Source organism: Perca flavescens, chromosome 18 (genome assembly GCF_004354835.1).
Source record: "Perca flavescens isolate YP-PL-M2 chromosome 18, PFLA_1.0, whole genome shotgun sequence".
Taxonomy (NCBI): domain Eukaryota; kingdom Metazoa; phylum Chordata; class Actinopteri; order Perciformes; family Percidae; genus Perca; species Perca flavescens.
The window spans coordinates 29,873,752-29,891,098 of record NC_041348.1 but is presented as its reverse complement, the minus strand read 5'-3'; the positions used below and the strand labels follow the sequence as shown (position 1 = coordinate 29,891,098).

Below are 17,347 nucleotides of genomic sequence, written 5' to 3'. Positions count from 1 at the left end.
CCTAAAGTTGTTAACTTGACTCGGCCGCATGCACAGAAGTGTGTGCTCACATTAGCTAACATTAGCCGCTGGTTGGACCCAAATTCACCCTTCTCTTTGTGAGATGAGTGCGATTCACAGTCAATTTGAAGCAACACTTAAACACGTGATTTTGTTGTAGCATCCTTGAACTCCTTCCCAGCTCTCTGTAACATCAGTTAATGCTTAAAACTGAACACAGGTCGGTGTTTCACAATATCAGCAGTTCTCTAACCGAATCAGGGACTGAACTTAATCAAAATGGACCTTTTAAAATGAACATAATCCCCGAGGGGTGTTAAGCCGTCAACATGGCTGCAACACGAGCCGTTTCCTGTCTTTTTGGGGCTGATGGGACTCGGCTGTGCTGCATTTCTCTGCTGTCTTTCTATTTGTCTTCTGGGAGCTGTGAAGGGCGTTTAGAGACACATGTACCACAACACCATGTCCATGTTTTCTTTTTTGTTCCCTCTCTCTCTCTCTCTCCGCAGTTCCAGCTCCAGATGTTCGATATTGTCTGCAGCTTGGGCTGGACCAGCCGGGACAGATGTTGTGACCTCCCGTCTATGGTAAGGGAAACACGGACACAGGTTCTTTTTAACCTAACATGCTTAACATACAATAACCTGCAGCTTACAGTTGAATGGCGGTACATTTTTGTCTGTAGCTTTTGACTTTAATATCCAGATAATCACTGTGCTGGTGGGAGCATCTCCTCTGCTCTTTAAATCCATTTGGATTACAAAATATAGAAATGGCTGCTGGGATTTTTGGCCTCTACACTAAAGATTTTCCTCTCTAAATTATTGGCTAAATGAAGCAAAGAATTTTTGTATTTTCAAGGCCTGATTATAGACATATGCTTTCAATGCAAGTTTGTTTTCAGTTTTCTAACCTGGGAGAAAATTCCTACGCTTGTGGCCGTAGTTAGGTCATCCTGATACGATGAGGCAGATTTCATTTTAAACACCCCCCAAAGAACTCTCTAAAAACTCACATCTGCTTCTGTGTAACTGCATTTTTTCCTGTTTGTTTTGACATCTGTGGAGCATCCTGGATGTGTTAACTGATCATCTTATAAAAAAACTCTCAGGCCACCTGGTTTTTCTCAAACTAATTCTACAGACAAGAAAGCATTCACACTTTGGGACAATGCAAACATGTTTCAATGGCACATTTGAGTTGCAGCTAAGAGCGGAAGTAATCCCAGCCTCCTGAGAGTTAAAAAGGTACATGAGTGCGTTTGTTCTGACAGGTCCAAACAGCTCTGACCAGACGGACCGTGTCCTTGATTTGTCAGACTTAGCAGCAGATCAAAAGCACAAAGCAGGGTAATCAGACTCACTTGGCTCGAATCAGAAGAACATAAACAGCATATTATGTGATATGCAGAAGTCTCAGCCAGCTGATACATCTGATGAAAATACAAGAGGGCGTGAAATATAATACGAAACACAATGTGACTTTCAGGATGCAGAAGATGCTAAGACTGATGCATTTGACAGAACATACTGATTCATATAGATGATATTAGCTAATTCTTAAATGTTTCACAACCCGAGTGGTGTTTTCTTGGTTTTGGCCTTCATTTCTGTTAGATAAAGAAACATTAGGATTAAACTTCACTGCCAAAAGACAAGCACATCAGATACGGTCAGTCCAACCCTAATATCTTTCCAATTTACATGAAAATAGAGACTTAAACCGTCTGATGTAGATGTCCATTGACCGGCTGTACTTTATGTTGTTAAGAGCCACGCAGTTTTACAACGGCCATTGTTGTTTCTGTTCTAACTAGTGTTTTAACATAGGATCTGGAGCACACAGTTATAGTTGGAGCAGCAGCTAGTGTCTTAAGTCCATAGGTTTGTTTCTGATCCTGTCTCATTGCTCTATCTCCCGAGGCTCCAGTTTAGTATCAATTTGGCTGATGTGTGCAGAGTCCTTAATTTTTTAATAATATTTTTATTAAGTTTCAATAGGGATGTAATTATCACACCGCCATTAATTGACCACTTTGGCCCCTTGAGAGGCAACGAGCTGTAAACATCTGACCAACGTGTTAGCAAACAGCTGGTGGAAGAAATACTCAGATCATTTGCTTAAGTAAAAGTACCAATAACACACTGTACATAACGTCTGTATGTACAGTGTAGTATTTTAGAAACTTGTAGGTTTTCTGTGTAAAATTGTAATCTGAAAGTAACTAAAGCTGTCACAAATGTAGTGGAGTAGAAGTATAAAGTAGCGTAACATGAAATACTCCAATGAAGTACAATTTCGTCATAATTGTGTGAAGTATTGTACTTGAATAAATGTACTTTACTCAGCTGTATGTGCAGCGGTGTAGGAAAGTGATTGGATGTATAGCAGGGGGATGAGAAAGGAAATAGAAAAGCTGAAGAGACTATAGATTATAATCTGTAGGCAGTAAAGAACATTGTAGAGAAGTTCCCTTCATCTTTTCTTCCCTCTTCCATGAACTTCTGGTGTTACTCAAGACCCCAGCGAGGCTGAAAAGAGAGGGAAATTTGTTTGCATGCAGTTAAATAGCGTTTTTAAAATGCAGCACAGTGCTGGCTGCTGTTTAGTGGCTGACCTCTCTCACGACTGTCCCAGCAGAAATCTCCGGAGACGACGTCACAAGTAAAAGCTTTGTCTGAGCGTAGCATGTCTGCAAATTGGACGTTCAAAAAGATTTTTGAAAAGGATTCAACTCTGGTGAATTATCTCAAATTGCTGCGGAGCGAAGACAGCTGCTTGATTGGGCTGCTCTGCTGACAGTTATTAAATGATCCAAACTGCGTGGAAATATAGAGTGGAACTAAATATATCCAAAAAACTCATCGGGTGCGTGTCTAATTTATGAGTACTTTTTAGACCTTAAGCTGATGCTTAATTACTTCCACTTGTTAGGAGAAAATGTAACAAAGATTAAGACATGATCATCAATAATCTTCATGTTGACATGTACGACAGGAGGCAAAGAAATGAGATCCAGAGTGTCAGTGGAGAATCCTAAAAAAAAAAACGTACTAGAGTATTTGTTCAAAATCAACAAAACCCAAACTTAGCTTTCATTAAACGAGTGGCTCTCAGTGTAATTCAGGACCCGTTTGTGATTGATGACCAAAGATTTCATCAACTTTCTTCTGGGACCACTACTTAAAACAACTACAAACTTCTAGTTTCTAGGGGTGCACAGGTTTCTTACAGGCTGCAGATTGTTTGTCTACAAAACTTTTTCTGGGGTCACAAAATCGGGCCAACAGTGAAGTTTCACACTCAGGAAATGATTTTATCGGTGTTAAAGCATCAGCTTTAAGTGACATTTGTAGTTCTTTATTTGCATGGAGGCCTACTGTTAACTGACCAGGCAGTTTAACTTCCTTACAGTATTCTTATGTCTCTTCCTGCCTGGCTGTCCTTGAAAGTCCTCTCCGGGAGTTTGACTTTCACTTAAGCTTAATTCCTTGGTCGCGCTGAATTCTCCTCAACCAGAAAATGGGCCTCCTTCAACGGACAAATCACCCAGGGTGCTGTCACTGTGCCCACAGATTTGTTCTGGTAGCGGGAAACGTCCAATCACAATTAGAGTATACCGATACTGGTGTCGGCTCCGATGCTGCCTAAAACGCTGGTATCGGTATCGGGAAGTACTGAAGTTTATACACCGATCCGATACCACGTAATAAAGCCCTAAAGAAAATCTACATTAAAGTAGTTTATTTATGTTCTTTTTCCGTTATAACTGACAAACTGGATAATAAAAGAAAGTTCTGTGGCATTCATTGTTTGAGTTTGTTCATGTTTTACAAAGAGCAAAAAGCAAAAAATGGTATCGGACCATGTCTAATCACAATCTTGGCTCTGCTCCGTGTCTTGTGTTGAACCTACAGCAGTGTCCGTAGGTTGAACACAAAACGGTTTACCTCCGGAGGGACAAGTGTTGAAATAGTTTTCAGGGACAAACTTGAATTCTGTGTCACACCAGTCTATACTGTTTTAAGGGGAACGCTGTAGATCTGCTAGACACCTTTTCAAGATGCTCACTCACAGTTTAGGTCTCTTAAAGTTTTTGAACCCTGACTGCAGGAATCATCTGCTGCTAATGTTGCGACACGGACACTGTTAGCTGTTAAACCCCCCCAAGAGAAATCAGAAGAAACTTGGAATGGATTTCCTTTGGCTCGTACGACTCACTCAGCGACTGTCTTCATATCTCTGTTGTTTCTGATTGTTTTTCTGTTTCCCTCTCCACCAGAGAGATGAGCTGAAGTGTCCGTCTCTTCCTAACTCCTGCACCTGCACCTCAGCGGGCTCCGGGCCGCCGGGACCTTTGGGACCAATGGTAAGAGTCGGTCTGGACAAAAAAACATTCAAGAAAATTCTGTAACATAGCGTAATTTATTTATCGGTTAAGCAGGCTTTTTGTATTATTATTTGACGATGCAACTCGACTGCCGACAGTTCGGTCAGAGATTCGGGTGTGTTTACTCGTAGTGGGATTTTCATGCTTTTTATTCAGTAATGGAACAGGTTTCCACTTCGGTATTCCTACTTATAAAAGCTTTCCCCAGTCCGGTTATTTATGGGTATTTATATACTACATGTTGTACAAGGGAGAATATTGCCCCCTGAGCCACATTAACACTGGGAAGCTTCTTCTCAAAGCCTTATAAATTCTTTTAAGAGAGGGGAGAAGGCCGACCTGTCTGACAGTCGATGGATAAACCTCTGATCTCCTCCTCCCCACTGATGTAACAATATGGATAAATCATATTTTGGCCTTTTGAAAGGGATTTGTTGACTATAAGAAACATTTCACCAGTCTTAGTCCTTTTGTTCTTGAAAGTACATGAATTATGAATTAACATGTTAAAGGCCTGAAAAGCTATTCTCTCAAGCAGCTCCTTACTGTAAGTCATAGGGTCCTGCACTATTTTCTTCTTTTATATCACAAGTTGGAAGATTTTTTGGTTACTTTCAATCAAATCAGATCCAACTAACACCACACCTGATTAACGTTAAACTCTTAATGAATAAATAATACCTAAAGTTATTGTTGTGATTCGACTACTTATCAGGAACTCTTTAAAGTGATATTGGAATACTTTAGCCCCCTGATATTTGCGTTAACGTGACAAATGTTTTGTCCTCCTCAGGGTGCCCCCGGCAACAAAGGTCCCCGAGGTGAAAGAGGAGAGGCCGGTGCCGCTGTGAGTACCTTTTATTAATTATTGAATTAACACTAAAGAAAAGAAATCCCCGACAGTTTGTTCTGAGCTGGATCACTCTTCAGCTATCAGCCCTTGATAAAAAAAAATAAAAAGATTGTTTAAAGTACAAAAGCTTTGAAGACAGCGAACACATCTGATTCCACTTATTGAATGAGTGTTTTTGCCTTTTCCTGCCTGATATGATGTTCGATCTGCAGCAGCATTCCTCTTCTCCTGTTGGTCTTTTCCACGGATTGAAAAGTATTTTGTCCTGACCTGGGGCGAGAGATATCGGCAGATATCAACAACAAATTCCTCCCGTGTTCAAATCTGACTTCTTGTTTTATTTTACAGGGACCGATCGGCCCACGTGGAGATAACGGACCACCTGGGCCCATGGGTCTGCCCGGCCCTCAAGGACCCAGCGGGCTTTCGATTCCAGGAGAAGCTGTACGTCTCTAAACACACACAGACACACACACACACACTCCCTGCGATGCCCTTTTCAGCAGCTAAACATAAATCCCAGCATTACTCGGCGCACCGCAGCAGGGATTATTTGGTGATTTATTATGAAGGGAATTTACAAGCTGGGAGTATATCTGTGGCAGAGATTCACATTCCTTCATGTCTGAGGGAAAGAAGTGATACCACAAAGACCTGAGGCCTTAGTATCAGTGCATGTTCATAAATCACAGTTTGGATTTCCATGTATGAGATGAGGACGCACTGAGATTAAACCATCTGTCTCCAGGAAGGTCACACAAGATAGCACTTTACTGAAGTATCTGACTTTCTACTCCTGCCTATATTCCTTTTACAGCTATAGTTACTTTGCAGATTGAGATGTAAACATGTAAAACATACTGATAGGGCTGATTTGAGAGGGCGGGCTGGGGTTAGAGATTACACAAAATGTATGGGAATAAAAATAAGACTTTGCAGCCAAACAAAAACACATTCATAACCGGTCTGTCCTTTCAAATGACATGACTTAATGAATTTACACCTGGTGTAAATAAGCGTTCTTGTTATCTCAGTTCTCTCTGCATTGTGATTGGATCTAATTATGCAGATTAGGTGGGTGGAGTTGTCAGTAAGATAACGTAATAGACAGAGGCTACTTTTCAGCATCCTCACAACATCACTGCTTACGATTGTGAAGGAAATCCGAGCCAGTGGAGAAGCTCCGTTGCACTCAGTGGTAGCTCGTCATGTTCTACGAGAATCTCCTGCAGCGATGTTGCTGTATGGACTCTACTTATTTTATCTTTAAAACTTATCTTTAATTTATTTATTTGGATCTCTTTTATCTTAAGGCTTTTAAATGGCAGGAAGCATTTAGACCCAATGTCCACCGGGCAGTAGGCAATTTGTTATTAGTTAACAGTTTGTTTCGTTCACCCGCGACCAGTGAACCGCCCCATGAACAACTATTTTGGTTCTTTATTTTTTAATACCTCCCATCTTTATAGCTTAGAGGAAATTACAGATCCAAGACAAAACTGACAGAAGAGAGAGAGAGACTCAAAAGTTGCAATTACAAATCTGTCTGCTACTTCAGCACCACGGACAGCGCCATGGATTAATCAATACACAGTCAGGCTGCTGTTGTTTCCGAGCCATGGTCGGAGCCATAGATTCTAACGGTCACAAACCTGTGTCAGATAAAGATCAACATACTCCATGTAGTCTGAAAGATCACTTCCCTCCGCCTCTTCCTGCTACCTTAAGCAAGCTACGAGTGCTAGCCGATGTTAGCAAGTCTTCCCTCGCAGAAGTGATTTTTTTCAAATTGGATGAATTGTTTCTGTTGGATGCAGTAACACGCTGGCAGAACACATGGCTTCTAAATCTTGTGTTAGAGTTCTGTTCTTCATGAGGTTCATTCATGTTGTTTTCTGCCTTCAGGGCCGCCCTGGACCGAAGGGAGACCGCGGTGACTCGGGCTTACCTGGACCGAAAGTAAGTGCAGCTCTGGCTGAAAACAAATCTTGTTTTTTTTGGATTTTAAACATTGACGGGGATAATTCACAGATTGACTACTAGTCTGGCACCCGTTCCGACTCAGACAGTTCTCCAGCTCGGGAGGAAGGAGCCAAGAACAAGTCACCCTGATTAACAGCGCTGGTTTAGTGTTGTCCTTTTGGAGATTTTCCTTCAGTGGATTTTCAAATAACCCTCCCTTAAATGCAGAGTGAAGCTTTTCTTCTTTACGTGGACGTAGGAGAGATACGTGTTCTTGCTTTTAGCCGACAGAGTAGTAATTACACAGAGATTTCTCAGAAGCAGAGTCGAACATGATTTGGAAATGTTTTGTTCACGGTTTCCCCAATTGTAGTGGACGTGCTCAACTAGATTTGGTTTATCAAAGTCGCTGGCTAAGCAACATCGGACAGAACAGCAGAGACGTCCGACAGGTCAGACCTCCGTGTTCAACTACATCTTTTAACGGTAACAGTTACGGCTGAAAATGACAACAGAAAGAAACGTTTGCAGGTTTCATATATCTCCACAATTCAAATCAACGGCCGGTTGTCTACCTGGAAGGGATTTTTGTCTTGGCGTGACGTCACGGTGATTAAGTCTATAGCTTTGCGCAGAGCTGCGCACTGTGGAGTCATGACTGACGGATCATCTCTTCTTTCAAACAACCTCAGTGAGTGTAACTCCACATGGATGTTGTTGACAGAGCAGGCTGCAGGTGAGCATGTTGGAGCAGATGCTATAGCAACATGCATTTAATGACTTGCAGACCACGCATGTTCTAGTTTATATTGGCAAATAAAAACAGATCTGGAATAAATTACGTTGCCTGTAAATCTGATGCCGAGGCATCAAAGACCAAAGAGGATTGGTAATAAAAGTAGCAAGCGGGGTTTCTGAGCAAATGACATTCAGTGTTCGACACGCAGAAATCCGGTGCTAAAACAAACCAGTTTGAATGTTCGGTCGGAGGAGTGAAAACGCATGCTTTGATTCGTGTTCTTGTGTTTGCAGGGCTTACCGGGTCAACGCGGTGCTGTCGGCCCCATCGGACCAGCTGGAGTCAGGGTGAGTATGACGGGCTGCTTTTAATAGCAACCATGCTCTCTGAATCCTTCGCACATCAACAGTATCGGCTCAGGTTCTCAGTCTGGATCTTGTATTTCCAGGGCCCTCAAGGAAAGGAAGGAACAGCGGGACCCAGAGGCCCCGCCGGGCCCATGGTAAGAGTTTTAATGGTTTGACGCATGTATGCACTGTTGGCCGCGCAGCGAGGCGCGTCTACCCAGCTGAAGCAATTAAGCATTTAAGTGCCTTGCTCAAAGACAAACTAGCGTTGGTTTTTAGAGAGCAGAAAACATGACTCACACACATTTAACAAGCTCATGGTGTTGATTGAACTCCAATTGTTCTGATAACAAAGAAGATTTTTATCGAAACCGATCAACAAAGGGCTTTGTGCTCTGAGCAGAGAAGAGGCTTTTTTTTTTTATTGGTTAATGTGATAACGATTATGTTCAAGCTTTTGTTTTTCGTCTTCTCAACCTCGTGGTGCTTTTCTGTCTTTCCTCGCAGGGACCTCCAGGATCTCCTGGAGCACCAGGTAACGCAGGAAAACCAGGAAACCCCGGAGACCCTGGCGTTAATGTAAGTGTCCTCGCCATCATGGCGGCTTCGTACGACCAGCCGGAGTTGAAATGGTTCTGACAACTGAGCGGTTTCATTTGTCTGGTTTTAGGGTGCTGTCGGTCCAAAGGGAGACAAGGGAGAGAGAGTGAGTACATCTGAACTTACTACATAACTTTTCTGAGAGGATCACTGCACTCCAGAAATCATACATGTATCTAATTTTATCAGAAAGCTTTCAGTCGCGGACAAATGTTTGACAAAAGGGAACCTCAGATCTTCTGAGCTGGGCTTTTTTTTTTTAATGCAAGTCCTCATGGGAAATGTAGTTCACAATCAAAGTTCCATCACACAAGAGAAGCTCCACAGATACAACATATGAATCATTCTACTGCACGGTTCGGCTCCACTCACTGTTTTGGTACCAGTACTTTTCTCTCTTTGTTATACGACTGCCGATAGTTCCTTCCTCAGTGCAGGTGGGATTCTCAGCTGATCGCCATAGCGACGCCGCGTTAAACTGCCGTAACATCATCTTCAACATGACACTCACTGGATCCTTTAATCAGCAACCAAACAGAGGAACGTCTGCACTCTCAATTGTACGGTGTAGTTGTGCAGGCTGCCATTTGTTACGTTCTGGGTCGAGTTAATAAAGAGTTGCGGTTGCCATTGACGGTAACTTGGCTATTTTAAAAAAGGTGACTTTGTGCAGGATGACTCATGTCACACTAATTGCGATTCTCTTTGACCAATCAGTGGTCTGGAGTGTTTTAACTCTCACTTGGAACCAAAAAAAGAGCGAGTTGAGCCATGCAGTGGAAATGCAGCAATACTTTAAAACAAAAATTGGAGATCAGTCAATACAGAAAGCAATCAGCAACGTGTTTTTAAGGAAACCACTAACTTTTCTAGCAAACCTCTTGTAAAATGTCTTCAACTGAACTCCTTCTTGTTTGTCTGCAGGGCGACTTTGCTCCTCAGAACATGATGCGATCCATTGCCAGACAAGTTTGCGAGCAGCTGGTCGGCGGTAAGTTTGGTAGCGTTTGTGGCTCCAAACAGTCTCGATGATTCTGAGGGTCCTGCCACTTACTGTTCTCTTCCTGGCTCTCCTCTGTTGTTGCAGCACAAATGACTCGCATCAACACGTTACTGAACCAGATCCCCAACGGCCAGTACCGCAGCAACAACCAGGGCCCACCGGGGCCTCCAGGGGCCGACGGCAGGCAGGGACCCCGCGGAGAGCCCGGCGCAGCAGGAAGGAACGGTTTCCCTGGAAGTCCAGGATCACCCGGCCAGCCAGGAGAGAGAGGTACGACCGAGAGAGTGTACTTTAACACAGTTTCATCATGAGGACTGGAATGATCCATTTACACTGCAGCAGGATTATTTAAAAAGCACAAAACCATCACACGATGCTAACGAGGCTTCATCACTAAATCTTCAATAAGCAACAAGTTTATATTTAATGTCTTCTGAACAAAAGCATGAAACTAAACCGCAGAATTCCAGATAACACTCAATCTGTGCAGAAAATGGAGACGATAAAGCTGCATCACATGAAGTTCAACACACTGGAGGACGAGGCTTGTTAGAAGTGGAAGCTTTTATGCAATAAGTTGGTGTAGAGAATCTGAGGGTTGTTTTCCTCCTCCAATACTTGAGATCACTTATTCCACTAGAGAACCATCAGTGTGTTCACAGCACGACAAAACCATCACGTGATTCCTGCCAGCCTGAAAAATATCTAACTCTTAAAGTGTTTTTATCGGTTAGAACGCCGAAACTTTGAATGAGAGATGAAACAATGAGGTTAAAGTTAAGGGTGTGTACGTCCTTGATGAGGAGTAGGGCTGTCAAAATTGCTCAAAAATGACGTTCGAATATTCCCTCTAAAACACAGAATATTTGAACTATTCAAACATCTGGTTGCGCATGCATCCAACGTGGCGCACGACATTGTGACTTAGAAATTATGTAATATCTGGCCGGCGCATCCGATTTATGGCGCTCGAGCCGAGGTCGCGCAAGGCTCTTTTTTTTCAGCGGCGCAACAAAGCGGAAACAGGAGCCTGAATGAGTTCGCCGACAATCGGATGTCAGGACTCTCCGAGTGACTGCAGGTCTCTCTGGTAAACTTACCGGGTTAAGATGAGTTCTGTTATGGTGAATGAAAGGCTCGATCCGACGAAGTAGGTCAGTGAATCACATCGAAGCGATGCTGCTGCCAGTTCTGCCGTCGTTTACCTTTTTCTTCTAATCGGTAGAAAGAGCAACGTCGGTAGCCTTTTCTAATTAGCGCCACCGCTGTTCAGGAGAAGACTGCAGCTAGTGTCGCGAGCACCAGCGCAGGTAGAAATAGTCACGGCGATCTCATGATGTCACATTTGTATGCGCCAGCTGGGCTGCGTCCGGTATGTAACGGCTTTCAGGCGCGCTAGCAAAGCAGACAGCCTCTGCTACCGCCAGCGTTTTTTTCCAAATTTATTTTTTTTATTATTTGAATATTAATTTTTACCTTCGAAATTCGTTTTTTAAAAAACTATTCGAATATATATTCAAATTTAGAATATTTGTTGACAGCCCTAATGAGGAGTCAGATGGCCCTATTTTAACGATCTGAGCGCACGGCGTGATCATAGGTGTGTTTTGGGCGTAACATGCAATCAACCAATCAGAGATCATCTCTCATTCCCTTTAAAAGCCGTTTGGACTTTGGAGCATTGCTGTTATGATGGAGGATTTGCACCGTAATATTTTGATTTGTAATCTTCTGCATGTGTGTGTGCTGCTGTGCTTCCCTGTGTGTGTGTGTGTGTGTGTGTGTGTGTGTGTGTGTGTGTGTACTGCTGTGCGTCCCTGTGTGTGTAACAAGCATAGTGTGTGTTCGCTGTGAACGAGCCTAGGAGCATTTTACTAATGCTCTATTAAAATAACAATGAAATGCTGCGTTATTAACTTTAGACCAGGTTTTTGTTGGTCAATGGTGCGATCACTTCCTGCTGCCTCAAGATAGCAATACTCCCAGAATGCACCTGAACACACCTCCCTGTAAGACCAGGATGCCCGTGGGACACAGATGGCCACAGGTGCATTTGTTAATTAAACATCTTAAACGAGCAAAGACACTTGCGTCGGGCTTTGCACTGCGCTGCACCGGGTGCAAGATAGGGCCCAGAGTATGTTTTAATATGAATCAGTTCAAACTGGTTATAAAAGTTGACCCTTGATTATGATTATGTGAAGAAAAGCTCTTATTGTTGTCCTCAGTCCTCCATGTCGGCCTGTATCAACACTAATTTAGAATGCTGTTTGGTTTTGTGTTTTTATCATTATTAATCTAGAACTTTAACAGGAATATTGTGACCAGACAGATTGTGATCCTGTGTGTTTCCTTCAGGTCCTGCAGGAGAGAAAGGTGAACGAGGAACATCAGGAGTCGGACAGAAAGGGCAGAGAGGACCTGCTGGTATGTCTGCCACTTCATTTTAATCTCACTGTCTGCTGCACAGGCTGATGTTTGATTTCACGCAAGAAAAAGGCATAAGCGTGGCTGGGTTGGTTCAGTGGGCAGAGCAGGCGCACATGTACTGAGATGTTGATACCTCGACGCAGAGGTCCGGTGTTCGAATCCGACCTGTGGCGGTTTCTTGCATGTCTTCCCCCTCTCTCTCCCCTTTCTCACCTAGCTGTCCGGTCAAAATTGAAGGCGGAAAAGCCCAAAAAATGATCTTTAAAAGAAAAGAAAAAAGGTTAATATAATAAAAATAAAGTTTCTAAATCAAAAAACGTTCTTTTTAAAACACAACTGTAAAACCTGTTCAGTGGTAACATAAAGTGCCTGCTGGTAATGCGCTAAAACATGCAAAACCATACATATGGACTTGTAAATTGGGTAGAGTGTTAGCCCCAAAACCACAAGGTAGGCAGTTCAATCCAGTCACATGTCCAAGTGTAAAAAGAAAGACTTTGAACCCCAAGTGCTCCTAAGTGAATACTTTTTTTAAAGTTATGTTTCTAATGGTGCAACCACAGAATCTGATTAACCAACAAGTACAAACCCAGATAGTCTAAAAGCATAACATCCTCCCATCGGGGATAATTTGGAGATTTTTGAAAATGATTGAAACAATCACCACAACATTTGATAGATATTTTGTTGATCGACCTATGGATTGATTGACTAATTGCTTCAGATCCTCTCATACCACAGAGCGGGTAGTAGTTAGTTACCATAAGGATTAGGGCTGCAGCTACCGATGAACGGCTGTTGTTTGGTCTCTACAATGTGGATCAGTGTTTCCCAAAGCCCAAGATGACCTCAAATGTCTTGTTTGTCCAAAATTCAACTCCAGTTTATTGTCACAGAGGAGAGAAGAAACTAGAACATATTCACATAAAAAAAAAAAATTTCCACAGAAAAATAAGTCAAACTAACCAATTATCATAATCAATTTATCTTTGCAGCTCTAACTATGATTAAAGCTATAGTGTGTAGTTTCTGTCTCCCGCATGAGAAATTCTAAGTAATGACAACACACGATACAAGCCTTCCGTGATTGCGCAGCCCCCCCCTCGCCTCCTCACTGAAGCTGCAGCTCGTCCTGCTAAAATCAGCTCAAACAACAACCACAGAAATCATGATGTCATCGTGCCCGGAGCCTCGGCGCAGCTCCACTAATCCCACATCCATCCAGCAGCCCCACGATCCAGTCTGAAGCACACAAGGTCAAGTTGTGGAAACAGCGGGAGTGGAGAGGGAAACGTCCTGGTATAGGAGGAAGTGGACAGCAGTGACTCATTCATTCACAACACATGCTGAGGAGGAGGAGGAGGAGGAGGAGGAGGAGGAGGAGGAGGAGGAGGAGGAGGAGCGACAGGGAACCGTTCCAAGCCGGCTTTGTCCATGTCTAGACATAACGCAGAGAGGGAAAAAGGATCAGCACATTCAGTTTTTTTTTTCCTCTCATAGTTTAGTTTTTTCCCCCTATGTTCCAAATGTTGTGCCCGAGACTGTCAGCAGCAGTTACAACAGCTTTTCATTTGTTTTATTTCCAGCTGAAACGTGAGCACGATGAACACAGAGCCATTAATTATCTGGTTTGGAGATCACAAAACCCTCCCCGGGGTTTTTACTTTGGGCAGCTTCACAAGAATATAACAGTCATCTCTGAAATAATGAGCGCCATAAACGCCTTTCTATTGTTCAAAGGATCATAAAAACCCAAACCCATGGAGGAGAATCACTCGTTGTTTCGGAGAATCATCATTTTTCAAACGCTCTAGTAAAGCTTCACAAACTTGATAAACAGGCGCTGCAGGCCAAGTTTGGATGGGAGGGATTTAAGTTATTTGACGGATGTAGGTGAACGTTCCAGTGTCTTTGCATCATCTCTTCTTCGGGTCCTCTTTTATTTTCATTAGTGCTTAATCATTTGGTCTGTAAAATAATAAAAAAAATGGCCTAAAGCCAACGTAATGACATCCAATGTCTTTAATATCACATACGTGACAGAAACACAGCAAATCCTCCTGGCTGAGAAGAAGAAAATGGTTTCCATTTATGCTCCAAAAATGCTTTGAACAATTAATCAATTATTGTAGTTGCCGATACATTTTCTGTGGATCATTGTTGACTAATCGATTAATTTGTTTCAGCTTAGTAAAATAAATAATGCTTTGAATCTCCTTTTTCATTTAGCTGAGTCGGTAATCATTCTGGCAAATGTTTCTTAAAGTTAGTTTCTTTTATTTAAAATTGTTGAAGGCTATACCTAAATCAATTTGATAAATTCTGCTATATATATATATATATATATATATATATATATATATATATATATATATATCCCAACAAAAACTAAATGTAAAAGCGATCAGAAACATAATTAGGGCAGTCTTTCACCTTGTGTTCTTCATACAGAATATAATGTTCTTGTTGCTGATTTTTCTCTGAGTCAGTGTACTACTCCACACAGACTTTTCTTTTCACTTAAATTTGTAAAACCAATAATAAACTCTTCTTCAGCCAATCAGCAGCTGCAGTAGCAGCGTACAACAACTAACCAACACTGGCCGCACAAGCGATAAACATCGGCCACCGCCAGCTGTCAATTTGCAGAAAGTTCAATGGTGGTCAACGAGGCAAATATCAGCTGATGATTGGGTGTCTCCTGCCTTATTTCCTCCAGTACATAATGCTTTACTGTCTGTGTGTCCCCCCCCTCAGGTCCACCAGGAGAGAGCAGGACAGGACCCACCGGCCCTTCAGGCTCTGCCGGACCTCGTGGTCCCCCCGGACGTCCAGGCTACGCCGGAGTCCGCGGGCCTCCAGGACCTCCTGGATACTGTGACTCTTCTCAGTGTGTCGGGATTCCTTACAACGGCCAGGGATACGGAGGTACGTAGCTACAGCTAGCCTGCTTTCATTCAATAACATCTCGCTAATTATTCCAATCAGCTGGTGTTGGGTTTTTCAATTTGGGACGAAACCGTAAAGGAACACTCCAACATTTTTGTCTCCGCTCCAAATCAAATGAGAACATGAGTCCAGCACAGAGACGGCAGGACATGTTTAGCCTAGCTTAGCACAAAGACTGGAAGCAGGGGGGAAACTGCTAGCCTAGCTCCATCGAAAGAGAAAAAGTACACCTTCCAACAACTTGAAAGCTGTCCGATAGCTTTGGTAGCAGATAAAATGGAGCCGTGGAGTCTTGATAAGATTGTCCCGGATTTAAATGAATATCTTACCTAGTTAAAGCTATTTAATAGCTGCTTGTGTTGACACTATTCATTAAAGTATTGAGAATTTCAACAAAGAAAACCTGTTTATTCTAGTTCTTCACCTGTTTAAATCTTCCTTTGGGTGGAGCTAGTCTAGCACTTTCCATCTGCTCCCAGTCTTTGTGCTAAGCTAGGCTAATCACGAAATGAATCCATCTCAGCACCGGACACAAACCGATGAGAATGTTACAGTGATGCTCATAAGTTTATGAACCCATGCTGAAGTTGACCAAAAAGAGGAATTAAAGAATCTTAATGCCTTTATTAAAAGAATTAGGAAAAATCCAACCTTTAAGGACACAAATTTTCTTTGTGAATGAATAATGTATCATAAATAAATAAATGTTCTTCCTTAAAATACGGGGGGCATAAGTCAGTAAACCCCTATGTAAAATTGGCATGGTTTTATTTCAGTTAGCCTAATAGCTGGTTTGATTTGCATTGAGAGATGATCTTATGGAAAGTACCCCATGCCAATCTCTAGGTATGGTGAAGGGTATGTGATGATGGGGGGGGGTATTTTAATTCCAAAGCCAAGGGAACTTTATCAGGATGCATAGTATCCTGGATCCATGAAATAACTATGGGAATCCAACATAGGGGTGGACTGACTCACCGCCTACCTAGAGCCTGGGTCTGTCCCAGGTCTAGACCTACTCTATCTGTAAAGTGTCTTGAGATAACTCTTGTTATGATACTATAAATAAAATTGAATTGAACTTACTTAAGCCCCCCGTATTTTAAGGAAGAACATTTATTTATTTCTGATACATAATTCATTCACAAAGAAAATTGGTGTCCTTAAAGGTTGGATTTTTCCTCATTTTTTAATTAAGGCATTAAGCTCAATTTCCAAAAGATGATTTTTTTTTTATTCCTCTTTTTAGTCAACTTTAGCATGGGTTCATAAACTTATGAGCACCACTGTATCTGTCCTTTGATATGACTCTGGTTAAAGGCCCTCATACGCTGTCTAATAAAATCTTGGTTAACTTTTAACATTTTGAAAGCAGGACTTCTACTTTTTTATTTCTACACTGTGATATTACTAATCTTACTGTGTTAAAAAAAAAAAAAAACACCACTCAGCCAGTATACTCTGTCTCATTTTCAGGTTAGTTTGTAGGTTGTAGCAGCAGTGGTTTCACAGCGTATCGGGGCTTTAAGACACCAAACAAGGATCTCTCAAAATGTTGGAATGCTTCTGGAGGATTAACGCATGTGTGAAAAGTCACTAATCACTAGAGCCACTCAGAAGTTGTTTATTCGCGGTCTTCTCTGCTTTGAGCTCACTGACACCTTCCATCTCCGGCCTGTTTCAGGTTCACCGTAGTACACTTTGTATGCCGCCTGTGCTGCTTTCACTGAACCAAACTAAAGTCCTGTAACTGAAACACTCTTTTGTTTAAAAGGATAACCGCTGAAGGAAGCCATTAACAAACTATGCTGAAAAAAAAACACCACAACAACAAAGAGGGAAACTAACAACGACTCACAGCCAGTAGAACAAAGCAGCAGCAGCAGCAGCAGCAGCAGCAGCGGTGATGGCACCGACCTGTTTAGTGGCCTGTTTGCATCTTGAAGCCAAAGACCAAAAACACAGAAAGTGTTGTGTTCATTGGAGGAGCATGCACCCAACAACAACAACAAACAACCCAAACAAATACTAACAAAAAGGTGGATTTGTAACAGAGAAACCTGTGCAGCATCAC

The 17,347-nt window shown here is 42.3% G+C and overlaps 1 protein-coding gene across 7 annotated transcripts in view; it reads left to right on the top strand.

Annotated features, from left to right (window-relative positions):
- col12a1b (collagen, type XII, alpha 1b) overlaps nucleotides 1-17,347 on the top strand; it is a 150,291-nt gene that overhangs the window by 130,873 nt on the left and 2,071 nt on the right. For 5 of the 7 annotated variants that reach the window (XM_028605437.1, XM_028605440.1, XM_028605436.1 and 2 more), the window contains 13 exons: nucleotides 510-587; nucleotides 4,283-4,369; nucleotides 5,184-5,237; nucleotides 5,592-5,687; nucleotides 7,149-7,202; nucleotides 8,238-8,291; nucleotides 8,393-8,446; nucleotides 8,799-8,870; nucleotides 8,962-8,997; nucleotides 9,816-9,882; nucleotides 9,979-10,164; nucleotides 12,253-12,321; nucleotides 15,082-15,252. In XM_028605437.1, coding sequence (XP_028461238.1) covers nucleotides 510-587; nucleotides 4,283-4,369; nucleotides 5,184-5,237; nucleotides 5,592-5,687; nucleotides 7,149-7,202; nucleotides 8,238-8,291; nucleotides 8,393-8,446; nucleotides 8,799-8,870; nucleotides 8,962-8,997; nucleotides 9,816-9,882; nucleotides 9,979-10,164; nucleotides 12,253-12,321; nucleotides 15,082-15,252 — 1,078 coding nt within the window. Of the gene's footprint in view, nucleotides 1-509; nucleotides 588-4,282; nucleotides 4,370-5,183; nucleotides 5,238-5,591; nucleotides 5,688-7,148; nucleotides 7,203-8,237; nucleotides 8,292-8,392; nucleotides 8,447-8,798; nucleotides 8,871-8,961; nucleotides 8,998-9,815; nucleotides 9,883-9,978; nucleotides 10,165-12,252; nucleotides 12,322-15,081; nucleotides 15,261-17,047; nucleotides 17,236-17,347 lie in introns of those variants that run through there. The other 2 variants (XM_028605441.1, XM_028605443.1) reach the window with 2 other exon arrangements.